Source organism: Aphidius gifuensis, linkage group LG2 (assembly GCF_014905175.1).
Source record: "Aphidius gifuensis isolate YNYX2018 linkage group LG2, ASM1490517v1, whole genome shotgun sequence".
In the NCBI taxonomy this organism is placed as follows: Eukaryota; Metazoa; Arthropoda; class Insecta; order Hymenoptera; family Braconidae; genus Aphidius; species Aphidius gifuensis.
Genome location: NC_057789.1, coordinates 28602721 through 28627575, shown reverse-complemented (window position 1 = coordinate 28627575; position 24855 = coordinate 28602721). Strand labels below are relative to the sequence as shown.

At 23.5% G+C, this 24855-nt stretch overlaps 2 protein-coding genes across 4 annotated transcripts; both read right to left on the bottom strand.

Moving 5' to 3' along the window:
• Nucleotides 1-983: 983 nt before the first annotated feature.
• Nucleotides 984-20816, bottom strand: LOC122850095 (breast cancer anti-estrogen resistance protein 1). 2 transcript variants are annotated; one of them, XM_044149108.1, is made up of 8 exons: nucleotides 20371-20816; nucleotides 7901-8047; nucleotides 7467-7625; nucleotides 3449-3569; nucleotides 2722-3378; nucleotides 2387-2658; nucleotides 1938-2285; nucleotides 984-1862 (listed from the first exon to the last, which is right to left on the bottom strand). In XM_044149108.1, the coding sequence occupies exons 1-8, from the start codon at nucleotides 20431-20433 to the stop codon at nucleotides 1575-1577; spliced, it is 2055 nt and encodes a 684-aa protein (XP_044005043.1). In that variant the 5' UTR covers nucleotides 20434-20816; the 3' UTR covers nucleotides 984-1574. The 2 variants fall into 2 exon arrangements, with proteins under 2 accessions (XP_044005043.1, XP_044005045.1); XM_044149110.1 differs by having other exon boundaries at nucleotides 2722-3363; nucleotides 20371-20814.
• Nucleotides 20817-21779: 963 nt separating this feature from the next.
• On the bottom strand, nucleotides 21780-24540 carry LOC122850169 (craniofacial development protein 1). Of its 2 annotated transcripts, none has more exons than XM_044149241.1 (3): nucleotides 24219-24540; nucleotides 23754-24105; nucleotides 21780-23665 (listed from the first exon to the last, which is right to left on the bottom strand). In XM_044149241.1, the coding sequence occupies exons 2-3, from the start codon at nucleotides 24100-24102 to the stop codon at nucleotides 23169-23171; spliced, it is 846 nt and encodes a 281-aa protein (XP_044005176.1). In that variant the 5' UTR covers nucleotides 24103-24105; nucleotides 24219-24540; the 3' UTR covers nucleotides 21780-23168. The 2 variants fall into 2 exon arrangements, with proteins under 2 accessions (XP_044005176.1, XP_044005178.1); XM_044149243.1 differs by having other exon boundaries at nucleotides 23123-23662.
• Between the last annotated feature and the right edge of the window lie 315 nt (nucleotides 24541-24855).

Sequence of the window (24855 nt, the reverse complement as noted above, 5' to 3'; positions counted from 1 at the left end):
ATTTTGATCCTGATTTTGTTGAGTAGATTGTCCTGGTGAATTGTTCATTTGATCACTTTGTAAATCATGATGAATAACGACACTTGGTGGCTTTGGTGATCTTGTACATAGTGAACTCCGAATATATTCTTCACTCTCAATATCATCATCAGAATTCGCCATTTAACAATTAATTCTTGACCTTTTTAAAATAAAAATACTTGTTATTTATTTAAACTATTAATTTCATCTAAAATATTGTAATTATTTAACATTTGATTATTAATTTTATCAACGTACCTTGTGGTTCCAATAAAACTTTACAAACTGATAAAATAAATTTCAATATTTTATTCTTAAAATTTTAGAAAATAATTTTTCAAGTTTTCCCAATGACTATGTTATTGTTTTGTTTATTTTAACTTATCAAGAAAATATAATATTTCAAAAATATTATTAAAATAAAAACAAAATAAATTTTCATTCAAAAAAAATAACTATCATTTTATTTTTAAATATTAAATAGAAAATTATAAATTAAAATTTAATAAGGAATATTTTTCTTTATTTATTTATTTTTTTCTTTCTAATTATTTAATATTTTTTTTTATTTAATTACTACATGATAATAATTATTATAATATATGGTATATTGTTTTTTTTTTATGTATAAATAATATTTACATTGTATAATAATATTAATAATAATTTTAAGTTTTGTTTACCATTATTTTATAAACTATAATTTTCCATTGAAATTTTCATCAATTACATCAATTAAATTATTTTAAAATTATTTTTAAACATATTTTATAGTGAGTCGAAAAATCTACATTACATCACAATAAACGACTCTTTTTTTTGTTTAATTTAATTTGTTTTTAATGTAAATCAATTTTTAAAAAATAATTTTACTCAAATTATTATATTATCATCTCGAATACGAGATTTTATAATTAACATTTAAATAAAAGGCAAATTAATCAATTATTATTGTAAAATCAGTCGGCTGCAATTTTATAAAAATTCATGCAGATGTGCGTCATAGACTTCTTTTTATTCAAGTCTTTTTCCATAAAAAAAAAAAACAATAAAAAAAATTCAATTACTATTAATTCGACAATAAATTTTTATAAAAAAATTTTTCTTAATTTTGCATAATACGTTTGTGTTTTTAATTTAAATTCAAACATTTTTTTTCGTTTTTTTTTTTTGGTTCTTTTTATAATAAAAATTTAATATTATTTATCTATTAATTTTTTAAAAATTTATTATTTAATTATTTTTATATACTCCCAAACTATTATGCGATTTTATCACTTTTTTATATCGAAAATGATTACATTTTATAAATCTACCTAAAAAAAAAAAATAAAAAATACTAATTTAAAATTCAAAGCATTTGTTTTTCATAACTGCATTTAATAATAATTAATTTTTTAAATATATTTTAATTAAATTAATTTATACGCATAATATGCTTTGGCAGTATTTGACGCTGTAATTAAATATTAGTTCCTTTGGCCTCGTAAGAAGGACGAACCATAATCATCTTCGATGAGGTATAAATTTTATTAAAAAAAAAAAAAAAATAATTAAGGTTGTTGAGCAGCATGTATCATTGCAACTTTTAAATCTTTAGCAATATGTGATATATCAACAACACTATCAACCATTTCTTGTACAGCTGATACACTTGGAAAAAATTGAGCTGCTTGTTTTGTTTTAGCTACTGTCTGTGCAAGTGCTTCACTCAATAAATTTGCACATTGTAATATCCGTGTTCTAACATCATTACGTGTTACATTTCTATGTACAGTATCACCAATATGTACCAATCTATGTGCACTCAGTACAACAAATTTACCATGTGCCAAAAATACCTTAAAAAAAATTCAAACAATTATATAAATTATCATTTAAATTAAATTATATTATAGTAATGATTAATGACATACCTTTGGTGGTTGATTATGTTCAACTGTTTGTAAAAATGCATCAATAGCATGTGTTAAATGTGCACCATGTGTTATAACTTGAGCAGCATAAAATGCAAGTAATTGTTTGTCATTTGGATCCATTGGTGTTGGTGTTGTTTGTGGTATTTGTATTGCAGCATTATCAGCTTCAGCAACAAGAAGATCAAAATTACTACGAAATTCTTGTGGTAATGCTGCACGTAATTCTTCACGTTGTTTAACAACTGTCTCACGTGAATCAAGATTAACATAATCATAATCTTCAGTATTATTTGTATTTGTTGTTGATATTATTGATGATCTTTTAAATAATAATGTTGAATTACCCTGTATAAATAAATCAATATAGTAAATCAATAAAACTTGTTGATTTGCTTTGATTTGCTTTGTTTGTAGCTTACAATAAAATTACAATAAAATTTAAATACCTGAATAAAACTAGCAATTTGTCGTACATCTTCAGTTAGTGCTCTTGCACACGCAATCAATTGATCAAGTGGATCCGGTTGTAATGTTGGTGTTGTATTTGTTGGTGTTGTTGTATCACCTCTTGATAATTTAACAGCGTCCCATTCAATTTGATCTAATTCAGTTGCTGCTTCTTGTACAAGTTTATCAGAATCACGTAATGCTTTAACCAATGGACGAAATTTATTTGCTAATCCTTTGTCTTGTGCTTTACTTGCATTACCAAGTGTACCTATTACAAGTAAATAAATAAATAAATAAATAATAATTATTAAAAATATTTAAATATAAATACCTTCAGAAAATTCAGCAAGATCATGAAGTGATGTACGTAATCTTAATGCAGCAAGTCTTAAATCCATAAGTGTTGCATCAAGTTTAATTGGTGTTCTCCATCCAGGTGTTACAAAACCAAGTAATTTTGTTATTGCAAGTGATGCTTCATTTTGTAATTTTTGTAAACCTTCAAGTGCTGAATCAAGTTCTAATGGTAGCTCTTTATTACTTGGTACATCATATATTTGTTGTATTGGTGTTGGTGATGGTGTTGTTATTGGTGTTTCTAATATTGATGTTGTACTGTATCTTGATGATGATGATAATAAACGTGGACGTGGTATATCATAATCTGGTGCTGTTATACTTGATCTATTTGATCCACTTAATGAAGAGCCATCATTTGTAAGACTTGATGCTGAACTTGATGGTGTTAATGGTTGATGTGGACGTGGTACATCATAACAATCATTTGGTGTTATTATTGAATTTATTGAACAATTTAATACTGGTGTACATGATGTTGGTGGTCTTGGTATATCATAACATGATGGTGCTGGACTTGGACTATTTGTTGGTGATGTTATTATTGGTGTTGCACGTGGTGGTACATCATAACAATCATTGACATCTGAACCACTGTCAATTGAACTTTGTTGGCCTGATGAAAAACGTCCTTGAAAAATTTAATTATTATTTTTATTTATATAAATATACTTTAATATTATTTTTATCATTATATTTACCAGTATGAAGATGATCATTTGAATTTAATGGTGAATCATGTCTTAATGAGGGTGCTGGACTTCCTCTGTTTGCTGGTAAATCATAGAGATATACGTCGCCACATTTTTGTGGTGTTACCACCTGTAACAATAAAATAAACATAAATTAAAAATCAATAAATAAATATTTAAAAATTTATAAATTTAAATAATATATTGTTGAATATTATTTAGGACACAGTGACCACGCCTTGAAGATATTGAAATAAAAAAAACTCCAACAAGTCAATATCACTTGGTTTATCAACAAATTTTTTTGTTCTATTATTTCATTCGATAATTAACGCATTTGATAAATTAATTATGAAAAATTTTGTGGTAATTGGATAAAGTATTTTTGATAATAATTTTTAACATCATGAATTTATATTTTTTCATTTGTTTCATTCAAGTATCACTCAGTGGGGTCATGTGTACGAGAGAAATACTCATATTACCTTCGTGTTGAACAAAAGAAAAAGAGAAAAAAAATAAAATTAAAAAAGCCTTGACGTCACTGGGTAAAGAGAATGATGAAGAAGACAAGCGACCGTGAATTAAACACGCTATTTTACTATTTCATCAATATAATAGTAATAATAGTAGTAGTAGAAAAAATTAAAATGAAAAAAAAAAAAATTCTATATAGAAGTGGTTTTATATAAAGAGCACTTTCAATGAGAAAATGTGAGGGGTAAATTATTTTAGGCATATAGATGAAAAAAAAAAAAATAGAAAAAAGAGAAAAAAAAAAAAAAAGGAGTCGACGTACTACTACCACCCGGAAAAGTTTGCTGGGGGTTGAGGTCGGTCGATACGAAACGTCGCGACGTATATACTATCGCAAAAGGCGTATGACCTGAACGCAAATATTGCGTGGTAAAAAGAGATACATTGAATTGTATGAAAACGGAAAGTGTATATATACGAAAGAGAGAGAAACAAATTTTCAAATAGAAAAATAAAAAGAAAAAAAAAAAAATAAGAGCAGGGGAGATGATAGAGAATACAATAGATAAAGAGAAAATCAACAGTTTCCATGGAAACGAAAAGTACTCTCTCGTTTCTACAAGCACCAAGTTGAATCTTTCTAGCCTTGAGCATATTCACTACCTGTTATCGAAAAAAAAAAATCGTATTTTTAACACACGTAAAATAATTTATTAACTATCAAAAACAATTAATTAATTTATTTATATTTTACTCCAAAAAAAAAAAATAGAGAAAAATATTTATTCTATTTATTCGAATAGACAATTTTATATTGTTGTTATAAAAATATAATAATTTTTATTAATATCGAGGGCGATTAGAAAGTACAAAAATATTTGCAAAATTAAAAATTTATTATTACTGGAAATCGCCTACACAATGTCATCGATACATACGATTGGTTAATTAATAATATTTATTTTTTTAAAAAACGCAAAGTGGTATATCTCTCACGGATTTGAGTGTATTATACATACAGCTTCATGACAGACAAAGTCATCAAGTGTTTATTCAACTTGAAAAAAAAATATCCCACGCAAAACAAGTTACCAGTTCATTGATACTGTATTTTTAAAAAAATAATTTTTTCTTCCTACACATGAATTTATACCAAGTTTATCATTTATACAATGTATTTACGTATTTATTAACAATTGTTAGCTTAAACATATATTCAATTGTTACATTGACAGATCAATATGTGAAGAGGCGGTTTTAAAATAAGCATCTCAATTCATTTTTCAAAAAAATATTATCTGACACTCTTGTTGTAAATAAATTATTAAATAGAACTTTTTAATTTTTTCTACAATACAATGATGTGTGTATTTTTGTATTCTCTTTTAAATCATCAACTGTTGGATCTGTTGATGAATTTAACAACAGATGTACATGTTAGTTGATGCATTTTAATTCCCTGTTTCATTTATCAAAAACCAAGCGATGAAATTCCACATGAAAATGACTCTGCTGACTCTGCAAGTCTGTTGATCTTGTCATCTAATTGTTTTTTTTTTTTTAAATAAATTTATTTTTATTTATATATGCTTTTTTTTCATTTGAATTTGTTTCTGTATATGGAAAAGCAATAGTCAGGTATTTGTGGTTTTTTAAAACGTTTGGAAGAGACTGTCGCACGCTCTCCTGTCTCGACACTGTTGGCCTCAGATCCACTACTTATAAGGATGGTAAAAAAGTTAGACTCGTGATGGGTCGTAGTCGTTGCTGTTGTTGTTGTTGTTGTTGCTGTTGTTATTGTCGTTTTCTTGGCTTGAAGCAGAATGAGATTCTCTTCAACAAGTCCATAAAATTCCAGTTGCAAACATTCATCTCCAAGTTGGTCTCAAGTATTTTTTTTTTCATTTATATTTTGTTCAAATGTGTTTTATTTTTTTTTTCTTTCATCTTTACATATGAAATGAAAATAAAAATATTTTAAACATGCATAATTATCAGTTGATTCATATTTAGCTGTTTTTTTTCAAACACTTTTGAGTCATTCATGTTTCATTGACCTTTTGATGCTGAAATTTTTCACTTGGTTTTAAAATTAAAGCCAAGACAACATATCTTATTTCCGTCTCATCTTGATGTGTCATACATGCAGTGTTGAAAATTCCTCAGGAAATGTATACATTCATCAAGACAAATGATGAATGTACAAGTGAAAAATGATTTTCAAAATGAAAAATAATATAAAAATAGTTTAATTTATAATGTGGTAGTTGTTATTTAGTCTACAAAAAAAATATCAAGTATCTAATGAAGAGTAAAAGGCACCATTGAGTTGGAAATAAATTGCAAAGTTTAAAAGGACCCTAAGACTTCTCAATAAAGGATAACTCAAATGAGTCAGCTGACTTTTATTTTTTTTTATTTGTTTATTTACTTGCTGTTGGGGTCGATGTACAGAAAAACCAATTCTAGTGTATAATTTGTATATACAGAGAGAACGTCATATGGGTGTAAATAGTTTGAGGGTGATATTTGAAATTAAGCCAGAGCTATACACCACCAACGCACTTGGAATGAATAACGTCTGTATGTGGACACACAAACTAGCTAATAAAAATCACCCTGATATGTCCAATAATGTCATTCAATCCAATTGATTTGTTGCCATCAAAATTCAGATGGTATTAAATCCCATCTGTCATTTAATTTCCCTTTTTTTTTTTTCCAATCAAATTTTAATTTAAAAAAAAAGAACCAATTCAATCATCATTTAAAAACCGTGAAAATTTATTCTTTTAAAATTTTAATTAACTATAAAAATATAAATTGTCTATTTATTTTTCAAAATAACGGTCAGTTTAATAAATCAAAAATTCAATTTTAAAAAATATACATTTAAATAGTAAATAAAAAAAAAAAAGTCATTTTTAAAAAATCATAAAATTAATATTTTCTTGTGTACGCCTAATAATCACTCCCTAAAATTTAAATTTTTAGTGTTATTTAAAAATATATTACCTATTACCCTTTTGATTTTTATTTTCGTTAAATATTTTTTTTTTTTATTAATATAAAATATAAAATAAATTGTTCCACATATTAATCATGATCAATCGATTTTTGCCCGCAGTGTGTTTAATTTCAAAGTAAAAAAAATAAATAAAAAAAAAAAATAATAAACATAACGGTTTTGTGGTTCCATACACAATGATGAAAGTGAGTTTGTTGAAAAAGAATCGTTTTTATAAATATCCGAGTTCTTTGACTGAAAAATAATATATATAAAAGGATTTGTCAGGGTTTCAAAAAATGAAAAAAAAAAAAAAAATTATTTTCCCTATTTAGAGACCAACATGAGGGTGTGGCAATTCAATGCGGGCACGTGTAGACCTCTCTCTTCCTCCAGAGGAACACCCCACGAATATGATCAACTCAGCTGTTTCCTGCCTCGCCTTATTACTCCTCTCAACTCTTTTTGTTTAAATAATATTTTATACATGAGTATAAATTAATTTACCCAAAAATCAATTAATAATTTTTTAAAAAAACTGACCCTGTTTGGTTGTACATGCCAGCTACGTCGTTTTCCATGACGTTGCACTCCATCGTCATTCAGAGTAAGATCACCACGACTATTTCCAATGCTACCACCATTTCCATTGACTTCATATTGACCAATTAATAATCTCAATCGATTACCTGGACATATTCCCTGAAAAATATTATAACAAATAATAAATTATTTTGCTTTTTGATCACGTGTCAATAACACGAGTCATGAACAGATGCAGAAAGAGATAAATGAATGGAATATAAAATGTCAACAACAACGACGGCTTTGTAGATTTGTTGGCGACTGTTTATATAAAGGGTCAATGTGAACAATTGTACAAAGAAAGCTAAATGAGAATGCCAGATTGTTAAGAAAGGATAAATGAAATAAATGGTGAACAAAAAAAAGGGGAAAATTGAATGTAGATTCATTACCTGTCTACCCCTCAAGGCACATAGCCACCAACCCTCAAGACCAGAGGTATTTTGTTCGAGGACAGTCAGGATATCACCCTTGCGAAATGCCAATTCATCTGGGGCTTCAGCAATATTGTCATAAAGAGCACGTGCCTTAACACATTTCTGAAAAAAAATAATAAAATTTATAAATACATACAAACTTATATAAATGATATTTTTTAAATTGAAATTAATTGTTGAAGCTTGCAAAAGTGAGTCATTACAAGCAATTAAACAAGTGTATTTTTTAAATTGAAATAATAAAAATAGTATATGTTTTTTTTTTAGACAATTGAAGTCAATTGATTTGTTAAATAATTATTAATTTTATTTACTAAATTTATCATTAAAAATATTTTATATTTATTGTGTAATTATTCAAGAATTTTTATATTTAATTATTATCATTTTCGCAAGATGAAAGTTTATTTTTTTTATGTGATAATGAAATTAGCTGATGTTATTCAACGAAGAAAATTAGCAGCAAGTTATCTCAGTGATTGTTTAAATTTGTGCCTAATGTAGAAAAAAATTGAAATAATAATGAATAATTTTGTTGGAAATTTATTGGAGTAATGTTACAAAAATTTTGGATATTTTTTTAGAATGAGAAGAAATTTAGTTGGATTATTTATACGAAAGATTTTCTTTTGTAAAATTTACGATGAATGAGAACACCCTTGGTGGTAAAGCAGCAGCTGCGATTCAATAAATTTTCCTCAGCTGACAACCAAAAGTCTGATTAAAATTGAATAAATCTAATTTCCATAGTGGAATTACAAAAAGAGAGAAAAGAATAATAAAATTATACTAAAAATTGATGGAAATGTTACTAATATTTTAAAATTCCAAGAAGGTATTAACTCGGACACAAGATTAAAGTATCTTTTGATCTAGTCTTTTAGTTGATAGAAAAATTTTTTCTATTTTTTTTTTTCTACTGTATTGCATCTTGATGTATTTTTTTTATCTATGTCATTTTTAGTGTCACTGTCAAATCGTTTAAAAACATGAATAAAACATCAACTAAATTTTTAATAAAATATCAATTTGTTATTGATATAAATTAATAATTTAATAATAAATTTAAATTTTATCACTGTATGTTTAAAACATCATTTATTATCATTAACTAAATTTCTTTTTTATGAAAATATTTGTGACACTTTTGATTAATGTCTTTTTTTCATAAAATAATTTTTATCTCAATAATCTTATATGTGTATCAAATTTCTATAAAACTTTTATTAAAATTCATTTTATTCCCCTACAGAATTGAATAAATAAAAAGAGAATATTTATTCAAAAATATAAATCGACACTTGAATTTTTAAATTTAAATTTTTAAATTTTGTGTTTAAAAAATAACAAAATTAATTTGATTGATTAAATGTTAATTAATTATAAATAATTATTCATTTTGAATTTTTTAATATAAATTTAACTTGCTTATTTTTTAATCTTCTCGTTCATTATAACGAGCATCATCATCTTTTGAATCTTCAACACAACATGAAGATGAGGAGAGCTTCTTGTGAGGTCTCTCCCTTGCCAATTTTTCAATATTTAAATGATATTAATTCGAGAGACAGGTAATTAAAATATTTAATTAAATTAGTTTAATTAATAAAATGAAAAGCAAAAAAAAAATCACATCAAATCTGTTGATGACAACAAAATTAAAGGGTGTTTTTTATTTTCCTATGAATATTGACAACCAAGTGGCATTGTTTATCCTTCACTCACCCTTTAAGCTAAATATATGTTATGCTTGGACAACTATCATGACAACTAAAAAAAAAAACTAATTTATATTGTTGTTATAATAATAATAGTATTTTTTTTTTTTGAATTAATCCTCAACAAAGAGATTATGTTTATAATATCCGCTCGACATCAAATCTACCATGAAGAAATTACATTGACGCCCCTTTATATTTCTCGTTCAGTCTAGCGAAATATGAATATATATAAAAATATACATTTAGGGTTGTTGTACTGTGTTAAATGGGGTTGGCTTTGATAGTGGTCACATAAATCTAACACGTGTCTATTTTTTATTAAAAAAAAAATCTTTGTAATAGCTCTTTTTTTCTTGATATTTATTATTTAAATTTTAGTTTTTTTTTAATGACTGTTTTTATCATTTTTTTTATTAATAAATAATTGTTATTTGTTTATTAAAAATTAAATTTTAATAATGTTTAAATTAAACTAGTAAAATATTTTTTTTTTTCATTCTAATTTTTGTATTTTTAATGTATTTTAAATTTTAATTATCGATTTATATATTTTTGTATCTTTTTTTTTTTTATTTTTTGATAAATAAATATGTATAATTATTTATTTAAAAATATAATATAAATAATATTTATTTTTCAATTTTAAATTAAATTTAAATTTGATAATTGAAAATTTAAATCTCTGAATTTTTTGTTAAATAAGTATATACAATTTAATATTTAAAAATTCAACTAAAATAATATTTAAAATTTACATTTTTAAACCAACAATAAATGAATTATTTGGCGACAATATAAAAAAAAAAAATTTCTCAGAATACTTGACTTTACATAATAGCTCATTATACTTTCCTGTGTGAACAACAAATGACAGGGTATATTTAATACGTTGCAGTTATCTCAGTTCATAGAACATTTCCTGATATGGTAAATACCATATGCGATACAAAAAAAATGATAAAACAAAAAAAGCCAACTTAACTGTAATTTAGGTTAAACAAATTATCACACGCATATAAAATACTAAAAATTTGATTTAAAAAAACAAAAAAAAAATAAAAATAAATTATTTATCAAACCACGAATCAATTACAATCTAATCATTTCTGCGTAAAAAAAATATCTACTCAAATAAATAATTTCTTGCAACTGCAGTAGTGATACAAACTTAAAAATAAAAAAATATATTTATCAGTCTGACAATAAAGATAAAAAAAATATTTATTTATTTGAAGACCTACTTATAATCATGATCACCCTTTTTAAAAAAAAAATATATCCACTCTGGATTGAGTATATTTTCTAGTAAAAATAAAATACAGATATTTTCATATACAATAATCAGTACCACACCCACGTTGAAAGATAACTTGATATAAAAAAAATTAAATGAAAAAAATAGTATATTTTCTTTCGACATTTTTTTTTATATTGCCAGATGATGTTACTTTGTTATTTAATATTTAGTTATGTATATATTTTAGAAGTACATAGTGTTGATGATGATATTAAAGCGTGGGTAATCCAGTTATTTTGGATTACTCGTGTTCAGTGTAGTTTGCTGTTGGGGTTGACAGGTCATTCAGTCTCTTTACAGCATCATCAACAACATCAACAACAACATCAACCAACCCTGCTTCCAGTATTTTGTATAATGTCACTTGATTTAAATATACTAATGGGATTTCCATTTGTGCATCAAGCGCACAAGTACTTGTTCACAAAAAAAATATATAATATATATCTAATTATATTATCATCATGTTGAGAGTGTTCACTTGATTAGACACGATGAAATTTAGATGTCTGGATTTTTAATAATAGTGAGGGATTTATTGTTGATGTTAATAACACCTACGCTCATTCAAACAACAGTCTAGACTAGTGATGATGTATTGTATTTTTAAATATTATTTTAATCTTGTTGCTTTTTTTTTTTATTATTCATTGGTTATATTTTAATTTTTTTATGGAGCATAAATATTTAGAATATATTTAAATTATTTATTTAAAAAGCTACTTTTTTTTGGGAGGTTTTTAGTGTGTTTATAATCCAAGACATCTTTCAATTGGTTATGATATTTATACTATTTTTAATTGAGATTATATTTCAACACTCAGTCATCATTAAAACCGGATGCTTAATTTATAAACTTCCTGGTGCATAAGTTGTCATAAATTTTCTTATATTTAAAAAAATAAATAAAAGTTACAAAAATATTTAATAATAAATATAGCAAATTTTTAAATTTTAAATTAAAAAAAATTATTTAATTTATTTTTTTTATATATCTCTGTGCAATTGTTGATAAATAAATAAAATAAAATTTATTATAAATTCAAAAAAATAGCCTATAAAAAAAAAAGAAACATTCTATAAATTTTTTTAACTGTATTTTTCCTCTTTACTTTGATCAACCAATGACAATAAATTGATGGTCATGAACTGCATCCGGGTAATCCACTATAAACCACCAATAAAAAAAAAATCTCATTTCAATATCTGCCAAGTTGTTCGAAAGAAAATATACACACAGATATATCGACAATCATTATTAAACGTATTTTTTTTATCTCTCACCATATCGAGAGAAAATCCGCCTTGCAATATATAAAATTTGATATTTTTTTTTCCATTATTATTATTATCTCAATATGTGTTTCAAGATGTTTTTTTCATATAATAATGTTAACGTGTGTAGGTAGATGATGATGCTGATGGATCAAAAAGCAACCAGTGCAAAATGTGGCTCACAAATGGAAAACATATAAAATATCATGGAGACACCAAGGGACAGTAGAAAAAAAAAAATAAAATAATAATAATATATAGATTGGTTTAAATTTTAAAGGCTGTTGGATGTTGCTCACGTGTGCAAGCTAAATTTAACGATAAAAATGAAATAAATACTGACAAAACGATTTGCTGTTTAGTTGATTTTATATTTTTTTTTTGGATGGTTTATTTTAGTGACCATATTCATGTATTTATTTCAACATGCTGGTTGATACAAAATAAATATGACCAAGATGCAAGTTTTTGGAGTCGTTTATATTTATTCTTGGAAGGTTGCATATATGTATCATGGTGTCCTCGACAAAAGGCGGCCTACTGTTTCATCATTTAGATAAATCTTGTCGATGGAAAACTGGTCTTAAAAAATATTTTAAAATTATAAAAGTCACTCTATTTAATACACCACGTGCTCCATAAATAAAAAAAAAATATTAACTTTTTATTATTTCTTTTTTACCGCTTTTTTAAATGGTTTTTTTTTTTTTTTTTTTGAATTTTAAATTTGCAATTCAAATTTATATCTTTTTTTTTCTGTCGGGAGATTTTTTTTTTTTTTTAGACTATTTTGTTGTTGTGTGCTTTGTCTACCTTGAAAATTGCATTTTATATGTACTTGTTTATTTTATTTTTTTGCTGTCGTATATAAAAAAATATCAAGTAATTGTTTTTATTCATTTTTTTTTTTTAATGGTAATTATACAATTTTTTCTAGCGGAAAATATTAAGAGTATAATTATTTAAATTTATGGTAGATATTCGCTCGCTGTTTACTTTTTTTTTTAGACAGATAGGATTTATTTAAATAAAAAAAAAAATGATATTTGTATGAAAGAGATGTATCTTAATTTAAAAAAGAATATTTAGAATAAATAAATACCTAAATTGTTTAAATAAATTGCATAATTCAACAAGAAAAAAAATTTTTAAAAACGATCAAATAATAAAAAAAATAATACTATACATTTTTTAGCAATAAAAATAATAATATTATTTAAATGAAATAAATTGGTAAATTATCTTTGCAATATAGAAAATAATATTTTCCAATAAACGAGCATTAAATTTACTTCACTGGAAAAATAAAAATATATTTCAAATGATAATAAAAAAAATGTGGTCAAAAAAAATTATAATAGATAAAAATTTTTTATCTAAATTATTATTATGAATTTTTTTTTCCTAGAAAAACATAAAAATAAATAGATCAAAGTTTTAGAAATTCATGTTGAGACATCTAGGATTACAAATTGAAAAAAAGCCGACACTTTGATGCAACATGCCAGATGAAATTCTTTGACTGTAAAAAAAATATATAAAGTGAAAAAAAAATAGTAAAGTTACTTTCATGTAATTTGGTTGTGTAAATACGTGTTTATATGAATTTTATTCATGATGATAATACCAACATATGTAATGACTAAATGAGTAAATTATCCATGAGAAAATTCTCTTGTATAATCATCATAATTTCTATACAAAACATTTAATTTATAATATAAAAAACAATTAAACATATAATTCGACACGCGTGCGACTTTTTGTATATTTATTTTTATCTTGATTTTAATTCACCAAGTAAATTTATTGCTAGACAATAAAAAAAAAATCATGATAATGACGATGATGATGCGGGTTGCTATTTAATTATATAAAATAATATTACACAATATTTATTAAACAATAAATATTAATAATATCAAGTTACCATAATGACTATTTTTTTTTTTATCATTTTTTTATTTTTTTCAACATGATAAGTCGAATTTATAATAAAAAAAAAATTCTAAATTTAAATTTTTACTGAGAATTATTTAAAATTTATTAATATTTAATGATAAAATTTTGTTGTTCTATTTAATTTATTTTTTTTAAACTTGAAAATTAAAATAGAAAAATAATTAAAAAAGAAATTTTTAATTTTTTTATTTGCTTTATTTATTATTTATAATTTGGTTAATGTCAAAAAAAAAAAGAATTATAAATAATATTAAATTTCTATTGAAACAGTAAATAAATAAATAATAAAAATATCTTTTCTATTAATTTTTCAATTTGTTAAATATTCAAGATAATGAGAGAGAGATTATAATTACAAAAAACAATTTTTTTTTTTTTTTGGCTGTTGTGTTTTATCATTTAAAAAAACAAAAATATATTAATTATTAATTTGCAAATAATGTTTGTAAAGCAATCCAAGTATTTATAATGAATTAAATAAATTATTGTGAGAATGAATGTGACACAATTTTTAATATTTATCAATGATTCATAGATCATTAAATTTGATGAAATAAATTTTTAAATAGGTCAAACAATAAATGAACCAATAGCCTATATATTTTTAAACTTGAATAATATTTTTCATTTAATATTAATATTATTGTCGAGAGATGCCAAGAATCCAACCCTTTTTTTCATATAAAAATTCAAATGTAATCTCGAATTGCCTGAGGAAAGTCACGATCAACATTTCCTTCATCGTCATGCCAATTCAACCAAGAAAAGAAAAACAAAATTAATCAAGAAAAATGAATAAATAAATTTGCTTTTATTAAATTTTTTTATCACAATAATCATATTATTTTTATATCAAGATTTGAATTTATTTTTTTAGAAAAATAAAAACAAGTAAATTTTAAATGCAATAAAATGTGACACAAATAGCAATTAAATTCTCAGAATATCGTAGATAAAATTATATAACTGTATATAATTTAAATATAAAAAAATATATTTATAATAATAAAACAAGTTATTCAAGATTTAACATATGTTTGTATAGTGTTCAGAGAAAAATATTTTAGTGTGTATTTTTTACATTCTGACATTGACCACTTCACCATGTGCATTCCTGATGAAAACCATGTCTCAAGAGAGAGAGTCACCATGCATAAACATAATTTATATAATAATAATTTAATTCAAAGAAAAACACTTATGCTCTTTGCACCTTTTTTTTTAAATTTATTTCTCGGACTTGAGCTTAAGTGCGCTTGCATTTAACAAGTTGCACTATTATTTTTTTTTTAATATCGTAATGTTGGGTTGAATTTTGTGCTCTCATTTTGAGTCACCACTAACATCACTTGACTATTTATATGTGGATATACATTATACACACAGCCATATAATAATTTTATCAGAATATATTTTATATTTTTTTTTTTTATGTTTGCATGTGTAGGTTTAATGTGTCACCAAGACTTGAGTGTTTTATTTTGCCGACTGTTAATTGGTACTTTTGAAAGTTAAGTATTGTCTAAGTACTTTGTCAATATGTGCATTTAAATATTTTTCAAATGATTGTTTCTCAACACGATCGTGGTAAATTAAATTAAAAGTAAAAATTTGCTCTAATTATTTTATCATTAATAAAATGTTTTTTAAAAATTTAATTTTATACTCAATAATATTTTATTTTGATGTTTTCTTTTCATAGAAAAATATCGAAATAGTAAAAATATTTTTTAATAATTTAATAAAGAGAAAAAAAATTAAAATTGAGTAATTTTAATTGAATTTTTTTATCCCAATTCATAAATAATTGATTCAACAAAATAAAGAGAAAATGAATAAATAAATTTTCTTATTGAATTTGTTATAAAAAATTGAACTGTAAAAATTATTTTTAATTAAAAATTAATTAAACAATTTCTCTTAAATTAAAGTGGAAATTAATGAAGGATAAATTGTCGCTGAAATAATTGTTCCAAGGCTGGAAAAAGAGCGACAAATCGATACGACGATATGACAAAGTAATCTTATCAAATTGTCAATCGTGCCTGACGGGCTCTGTCTCTTCCCACCTCTTTCAGATAATAACTAACGATAGATTAAAAATAACACGTCGTTAAAAATAAAAACACCAATATACAAAATAAAAAATGTATTTTTAAAAAAATATTAAAGCCCTCTTCTCCATCATCATCATCATCATCATCGTAATAACAACTTTCAAAATTTATATATTATCATTAAATTCATAATTAAGATCAAATGAAAAAATAAACATAAAAAATTGATTGCATTTAAAACATTCAATACACATTAATAAATACATAAACGTTGTATATTTATAAAAAAAAAAAATATATATTCATATTATTTTTCGACATTTCGAATCATGCAATTTCACTGCATGTCCATCAGGTTTTAACCGTGAGAACCAGATGCAAAAATTGTGTGTGGTTAAAGTTGAATGGGACGAGTGGTAATTGTCTTTTAAAAATAAAAAAATGATCAAAATAAAAATGACAAGTAATAATAATAAATACATATATAAATAACAGACAAATTAAATAACCAAGTGCGTGTTAAAACGTTGTTATTATCAATACCATGTTGTCAGTATTTTTAAAATTTATAAAAAATTTATTTTTCATATTTAAATATATTTAAATATATAAAAGAAATCATTGATGTTTTATATAAAAGAGGTAATATATTATTATTATTAACTTTCATCTATACCGGTTGACACGGTAGCCATGTTACTGATTTGAAAAATAAAATTTTAATCAACAACAACCATATTAAATATTTATGTTATCAATGTTGATAAAATTTTAAATGCGCGTGAATTTTATGTTTTTTTAGATTTTTTTTATTGCTTTTTTAATCAAATAATATTGTACTGGTATTTAATTAACATTATCAATTATTTTTTTTACTTGAAAAATTAATTTTCAAGCTAAAAATTATATAACTTTTATTTTTAATTAATTATTTCTATTTGGTTTTTTTTTTTTTCGATTTCTTTGGATATTTTATTTCGAAATAATTAAGCTAGAAAATTACTAATTTTATAAAAAAATTAAAAATGAATATTATTAATTTTATTGTATTTTATTTTTTATTATATAATTGTTATTGTTATTTATATTTTTATGATAATAAAAAATGTAAAACAAAGCCAGTAAATATTTTTTTATCGTTTTTTTTTTTCTTGTAATTTATTTCTATGAAGGTCTTTATAATATTGCAAGACGATATATAATATGTACTCAACAATAGTCGGCGACACTTGTGATATCAGTAAAAGACATTTTGATTTTTTTTTTTTAATAAACATACAATACACCTGCTGTTGATATGTCACACTCAGTCGTTGTTGGTGGTTTCATTCCTCAGTCAAACACAAAAAACACCTTTTTTTTTTATACTTTCTTTCTATTCATTTTTCTATTTTTTTTTTTCACTTTTATCTTTCTCATTCAGCTCTTTTCTTTTTCTATATATCCCTTAGATATACATTTCTTTTTTTTTGTCTTTGTGTGATGTGGGGGGGCTCTGTCCCTCTTTGGCAAGAATAGAAAAAATAAAAAAACATAAAAAACAAAAAGCAGATCGAAAAAAAAAATTCCAAGAGAGCTGAAAGGAGGCATTGCATGTTGCATCAAGTTAAATCTTGCAGTTATTTTATTTTTTTTTTATTGTTATTATTATTTATTATTATAATTTCATCCCCCTTTGGATCAATTGATGACTGAATTTTTTCTATCGCCCTTTGATGATAATCGAAATGGCCAATGTCAGTCGTAAATTAAATCAAAAATATTTTCATTATTTTTAAATGACTGCAAAGATGTACTGTCATTGTCATTTAAAAATATAATTTTATATTTTTATTGTTAAATTAGAGTCAATTCACAAAGACGAAGAATTTTTTTTTTTTTAAATTTTCTATATAGTGAAAGTTTAACCCTGAGGAGTATCGTGAAATAATATTTAAAAATAAAATCAAGTACACAAGATAATGATAAATAAATAAAATAAATAAAATAAACAATAATGCAAGATGACGTATGGATGGAGAAACACAGTGATGGATCAACTTGGAAAGCGGAACAAATAAAAAAAAAATATATGAGACTTGTTTGCGACAAGAACTCGATTGCAAAACTTGATTGCCAAAAATGGTAGTGAATTTTGTATTTTATTTTTTTCTCTTGAAGAGAGAAGAAGAAGAGATTTGTAATAAAAAAAAGCCTGGAAATTTTTGAATTGTAATATGCTTTTGAGGGTTGAGTTGATGAATTTTTTTTTGAGCCAAGTAGTTGCCAAACTTTCTCCAATAATTTTGTAGATTCAAAAAAATAAATTAACATTCATTTAGTCTCACGTAAATTAGCAAATGAATAATAATTAATAATTTTTTTTTTTGAATAATGAATTTCGTCGTCATTTGTATTGTGATATTTTTTGAATTTTAAAAATTTTACATTCATCAAAAGTATCCTTACAAAGTCACAAAGATTTTTTTTTTTTTTCTGAGTAATTTACACTTTTGAAGAAGAACAATGTCATTTATATTATTTTTTTTTTGCAATTGTAACACTGTGTCAGTGTTTACAAATGACGCTAAAATAACTAAGATCAATTTACCTTTCTCTCAGGTAAATTGTAACTGTCGGTTAACGGTAAATTAGAACGTAATATTTTTTTTAAATAAATAACTTTCATGTAGATGCAAAATTTCTTGACCAATTCGTCTAAAAATAATCGGTCGAAATAAATTATTATCCCCAATTAATAAACAATAAAAAAATTAAAAATTAATAAAAATAAATTCTCTATATTTAAATTGAAATAAAAATATTATTTTTTTTTTTAAATGTCATGACAATTAAATTGACAGTAGCCAAACATGACAGCTAATGAAATTTTTATCTTTTTTTGTTTTATTTTCATTTCCATGTTTTATTTATTAATAATTAATATTTTTTTTGTTTATTTAATATTTTAAATTTGATATTATTTGGAGAATAAATCTCCAGGAATTTTCACCGATGACACACAGTGAACGTCACTGAAAAAAAATTGAGTCATGCGAGAAATATTCAAAGTAAAGAAAAAAAAACTTTGCTCAACGAACGGGAATTCCATTGATCATCCTAGCACATAATCCTTGGAAAATATTTTCACCTTTAAATTAGAAAATACCACGCTCCATTACACATTGAACAAATAAAAAAAACTAATTGTTTAAATAATTATTTATAATTTAATTTATCATTGACAAATGAAACGAAAAAAAAAGAAAATTTATTCAAAAAAAAAAAAAATTCCGTTAAAGTGAATCCGTGACAATCGTGGCATTTTATAGATTTACATGATTTTTTTTTTTTCTATAAATAAATAATAATAATAAATATTTCGTGAGAAAATTTAGTATTTTTGGATTAATTTTTAAAGATTATACGACCCTTTTAATAAAATTTACATTTTAAATATATCGTCTCACGAAGTTTACAATGTTTCGATTTGATCGATTAATCTGATCAATTTTATCTATCAATTTATTTATTTTTTACCTCAAAATATTAACCTTCAAATGTGTTATTTACAAATAAAATAAAATAAAATAAAACCACATGATGATGATGATCATCACATGGTCAAATAAAAATAACAAAAATACAAAAAAATTTTTAAAAATTTTTTATTTAATTGTTATTTTAATAACTTTTGGGTTGTTATTGTTATTATTATATAGGGTTTTTTAATCGATCTGTTTAATCATGAATAATAATTATGAATTTTTTTTTTTTTAAATATATATCACCTTGAGTCATCCTGCAAGTTACACGCGAGCATCATACAACATCACAAGGCGAGTTTAAATATTGATACAAGTCTCATCGTTATATTTTTTTTAATTTTTTTTTTTTGTGTACTCAACTAGGAAGTTCATTGTATTTAATGTTGATATTATTACAGCTACATACATACCAAAACGTCATTTAAAAAAATAAAAAATAAAAAAAATTTTATAAATATTTTTAACAAAAAAAAATTAATAGAAAGTTAAAATAATATTATTATACAGTTATTCATTATAATTTAAATTAATATATTATTTTTAAATATATAAATAGGTCAATAAATATGAAATTTAATCGACTTACTTGATTTAATGTTGTTGGAATTATTTCTGGTATTTGTGAGTGCATTTTAACACCAATCATCATTAATCCAAAATAAATCAACACAAAATAATTATCATAATAAATATAAATAATTTATAAAAATTAAAAAAAAATCACTTTACTCATAATTAAAAACACAAAGTACAAGATGCGAAAAATTTCATCAAAAAATATTAATTATAAATATTTTATTTTGATTTTTTAAAAAAAAAAATAAAATAAAAAAAATGTTTTTGTCTAAAAAGTAAATGGATAAACAACACAAATAAAAATAAATAAACACTAATTAAAAAATAAATTAATAATAAATATTGATAGTTATATTGTTAATGTATTTTTTTTTAATAATAAAAAATAATTTAATAAATATTATAACAACAACACAACCGAGAATATCCTTCCTCGACGAGATGGTGCGCGGGACTGGTTCCAATGGTCCGGGCGGTGTTGGTTTCTGAACGAGATTGTACGAATGATGACGAAGCCAACCGAACATATATTTCAACAAAAAAAAAAATAAATAAAATAGTACTATTTCACGTAACGTGATTCAATGTATTCTCCCACTATTAAACACACCTTACTTTACGCCATCAAATGTCACATGTAAACAATTATAATTTTTTCAAATTAATATCACGAGCTGGGGTCTCGAAATAATGCCTCAAAATATTCTTAATTTAAAAAAAAAAAAACCCCATTAATTAAAAAATTTTGGAGTAAATAAAATGAATATAATAGAAAAAAAAAAAATAATTTTTTTCAAGTACTTTTTAAAGGAGAAATTAATTTGTAATTTTTTTATTTTAAAATTATCAATGAAATTTTTGTAGATTGTGGACTCATCATCATCAGCTAAAAACGTGACGAAATTGATGATAAAAAAAATAACAGGATGATGACTCAAGTGTGAAAAATAATAAAAAAAATTATTTTAATATTTGTGAGATCATTGATGAGTAGAAAAATAGTGATTAAAAAAAAAATAGTGAGAATTTGTTGACTGGTTTTTAATGACCTTGATATTTATCATGTCTTTTGATGGTCCATCAAGTTGTCCATGTAAAAAAAAAATATATTCCACTTGTATTTTTATATTTTATAATAAATGGATAAAATTAAACGATACGTGTAATCGTTATTTCAATGATTTATTTATTGATTATTATCAATATTATTGGAAAGAATGTTTTTTAAAAAATTTGCAATATTGTGACCTCGGCGCCAGAAATTCTAGACGCTCATCAATAAAACATGATAGAATCTTCAATATAAAAAATAAAAAACCATCTAAAGATACTTCACACTTGTATATAATAAAATAATAATAATATCTCGATTATTTATTAACAAAAAAAATAAATAAATAATTAAAAAAATTTGTTAAATTTAAATTTAAAAAAAAAATATTTAAATATTTAATTTAAAACGTTTATATAATATTTATACAGCTTAATAAAAAAAAAAAGAAAAATTAAAAGTTTAAATTTAAATCATTCAGGTATATATTTAAATAATAATAATTTTATAATATATTTATATATCGGCAAAATAATTTGATGAAAAACAGCTGTTAAAATTCCAATGGAAAAAACCAGTTTAGTTATGATTGAAGAAAAAAATAAATTAAATATCTAAAAATAATAAAAAAAATATAGAGTGTAATTTTAAATGTCTGTTGATGATTCACCTGATAGTTTATTTGAAAATTTGTAAATTGCCTGAAGGACATAATTTGATACTTGTTAATTCTCATTTAGCTGACGTCAACTGGATTTTTTTTTAATAAAATTATTGAGATACAAGTCACGTGTATTTCGAATTTGTATGATACTGGTATTTCAAAGGCGCCATCGATATTGCATGCCGAAGTTATACTTCAAGTAAAATATATAACCAGTAGCAGGGTCGATGCTTGCAATATTCATTCTGAATTATTGAGGGGTAAATTATTTTCTTGATGGCAAGGTCGCGACTGTCTGGCGTCTCTTCACTACATTCTTCTTCAACTTGAATGTTGAAAAATACATTCCCCAAGACATAAACAATCAATAGGATTATTTAAAAATATTTTTTTTTCCTTATTTACTATCACACTTGAAATTAATTCAAACGAAAAAAAATACAGACACTTCTAACTGTCACATAAATTAATTTACATGATGACCAATTGTGTTGTTGTTTTTTTTTTTTCAATTGATATAATAAAATAAAATTTATCAACAAATGTTAAGGACAATATCAATAAAACAGCCACAAATTTATCAATTGTATTTTGTTTTTCTTTATTTTTAATATGTATTGTTAATTGGTAATAAAAAAAAATCATTTTTAAATTGAAAAGAAATTGTTTGTAAAAAAAAAAACAAAAAAAAAATTGTAGTGGTTATTTTATTTCGTAGGCTAATGAGTTTACAATTACAGTAAACTTCAAGTCTTCATAAATTCAAAGTGGCTTTATTTATTTTTTTTTTAAATTAGTCAATCATCATCATCATCATCATAAATTAAATATCGTATTGTTGATTATTACAATGAAGCTAATTTGTAGGGCTTATTGTGATTTTTTAAAAATGCATTATCACGATTTGCTTGATTATTTTTTGAACACAAGCAATTGTTGAAGCTAAATTTTAATTTACATGATTATTGAAGAATCAATGCACAATAATTAATACTCGGCAGTTTTTATTTTGTGTAAAATAAATTTGATTTTAAATTAATTATGTTTCATCAAATTTTTCAAGATCAATTGGTTTTATTTTTTAAAATTTAAATCAACGATTACTTCTTCTAGTTGTTCGTAAATTTTTTTCAATTTCAAATTGTCGTACATCAGTACGTTGTAAAAAATCTTGACGTTCTAAATATCCATCCTTACCTCTATTATGATTTGTTATTTCTTCATCAAGTTTTTCATCACGTTTAAAATTATCCCAATCTAGTTTTGTTTTTTCTAATGTACTTATTTTTGTTTTTTTACCAATGTTACTTAATATTGATGATAAACCACCAAGTCCACCACGTCTACCACCACATATTGTTGAATTATTACCAATTTTTTTAGCTGATGAATTTGATGTTAGCTCAGTTGTTGATAATTTTAAACGTGCCTCAGCTGAATCAATTGGTACCTCCTTTTCAACTTTTATTTCTTCACCAGCAAATTCAAATATTTTTGTTATTTTTACTTTTTTTTCTTCAACTTTTGGCTTTACTATTGGTGCTGATATTTTTTTTTCAACTGGTTTTGGTGTTGTTGTTGTTGTATCTTCTAATAAAATAACAACAATTATATTAAATCAGAAAAACATTTAATTTTATCAATAAAATAGCTTTGAATTTATAAACAAAATAATTACCTGAACCTTTCATAAAATCAGCCCACAATAAGTCTGCTCTTTTTTTCTCTTCTTCTTCAGTTAATTCTTTAGTTTCGTTGTCATTATCATCATCATCGTCATCATCAGCATCATTTGAATTAACTTCAATTTTTTTACGTTTTAAATTGTTACTTTTTTGTTTATTATTACGTCTTTTTTTAGTATTATTTTTAGTTAATTGTTTATTCTCGTTGTTCTCATCATCTGGACCACTTTCAACATCACCTTCCGATTCAGCTTCAGATACAGGTTCTTCTGCACCTTCTGGTACATAATCTTCATCATCATCATCATCAGTGTCTGATGGTAATTCGTGTTTTTCAGACATAACCTTATTTTTAAATTAAATTAGTTAATTATTTATTATTAAAAATTGTCATGTTTATTTATTGTTGTTAATTTTTACCTCAATATTTTTTTTATCAATATAATGTTTTTGCTCACCTTGAGATATTATTTTATTCCTATGGTTTTAATTGTAAAAAAAATAACAAATCGATAAGTTGTTATTCGTGGCGTCAATACTTAAATTTGAGTGAATTTTTTTTTTTTCTCTTTTTTTTGCTGTATTGATTAGTTGAGTCACACAAAAAATGGCAATATAATTATTAATATTTAAAGGTGTTTATATAATAATTTTAATTGAGTAAATTATTCAAGTATTTTTGTATTAACTGTGAATTTATTATTAGAAAATTAGGATCAAGTGTGGAATTTATTTTTTTGGCAATAAAATTATTAGATTTTTCATTTTTTTTTTTTTTGTCTCTTTTATTTTAGAGAGAGAAATGGTTGTTGTTGTGAAGTGTTTCATCATTTTAACACTGTAGCGTTAGTTGAATTATAATTGTGAGCAGCCATTTTGTGTCGATACAATTGTAAACAGATGTGACCGACTGACCCCCAAGTATATAAAGTATAAACAAAATATAATAATAAATAATATAACAAAAAAAAAAAAAAAAGAAAAAAAATAAAAAATATTGAATTTAAATTTTAAAATTTTTAGGATAATTATATTTATACGTTGTCTGAATACTAGAAGAGAAATTTCATGAAATTTATGCTTAGAACTATTTTT

What these genes read in the sequence shown, in the direction of transcription:
- LOC122850095 (XM_044149108.1), bottom strand. Translation starts at nt 20,433, where the DNA reads ATGATGATTGGTGTTAAAATGCACTCACAAATACCAGAAATAATTCCA. An exon ending in AAATGATCATCTTCATACTG is followed by an intron (nt 3,379 to 3,448) that starts GTAAATATAATG and finishes AAATTTTTCAAG; the next exon opens with GACGTTTTTCATCAGGCCAA. An exon ending in AACATAATCAACCACCAAAG is followed by an intron (nt 1,863 to 1,937) that starts GTATGTCATTAA and finishes ATTTTTTTTAAG; the next exon opens with GTATTTTTGGCACATGGTAA.
- LOC122850169 (XM_044149241.1), bottom strand. Translation starts at nt 24,102, where the DNA reads ATGTCTGAAAAACACGAATTACCATCAGACACTGATGATGATGATGAT. An exon ending in TGATTTTATGAAAGGTTCAG is followed by an intron (nt 23,666 to 23,753) that starts GTAATTATTTTG and finishes TTATTTTATTAG; the next exon opens with AAGATACAACAACAACAACA.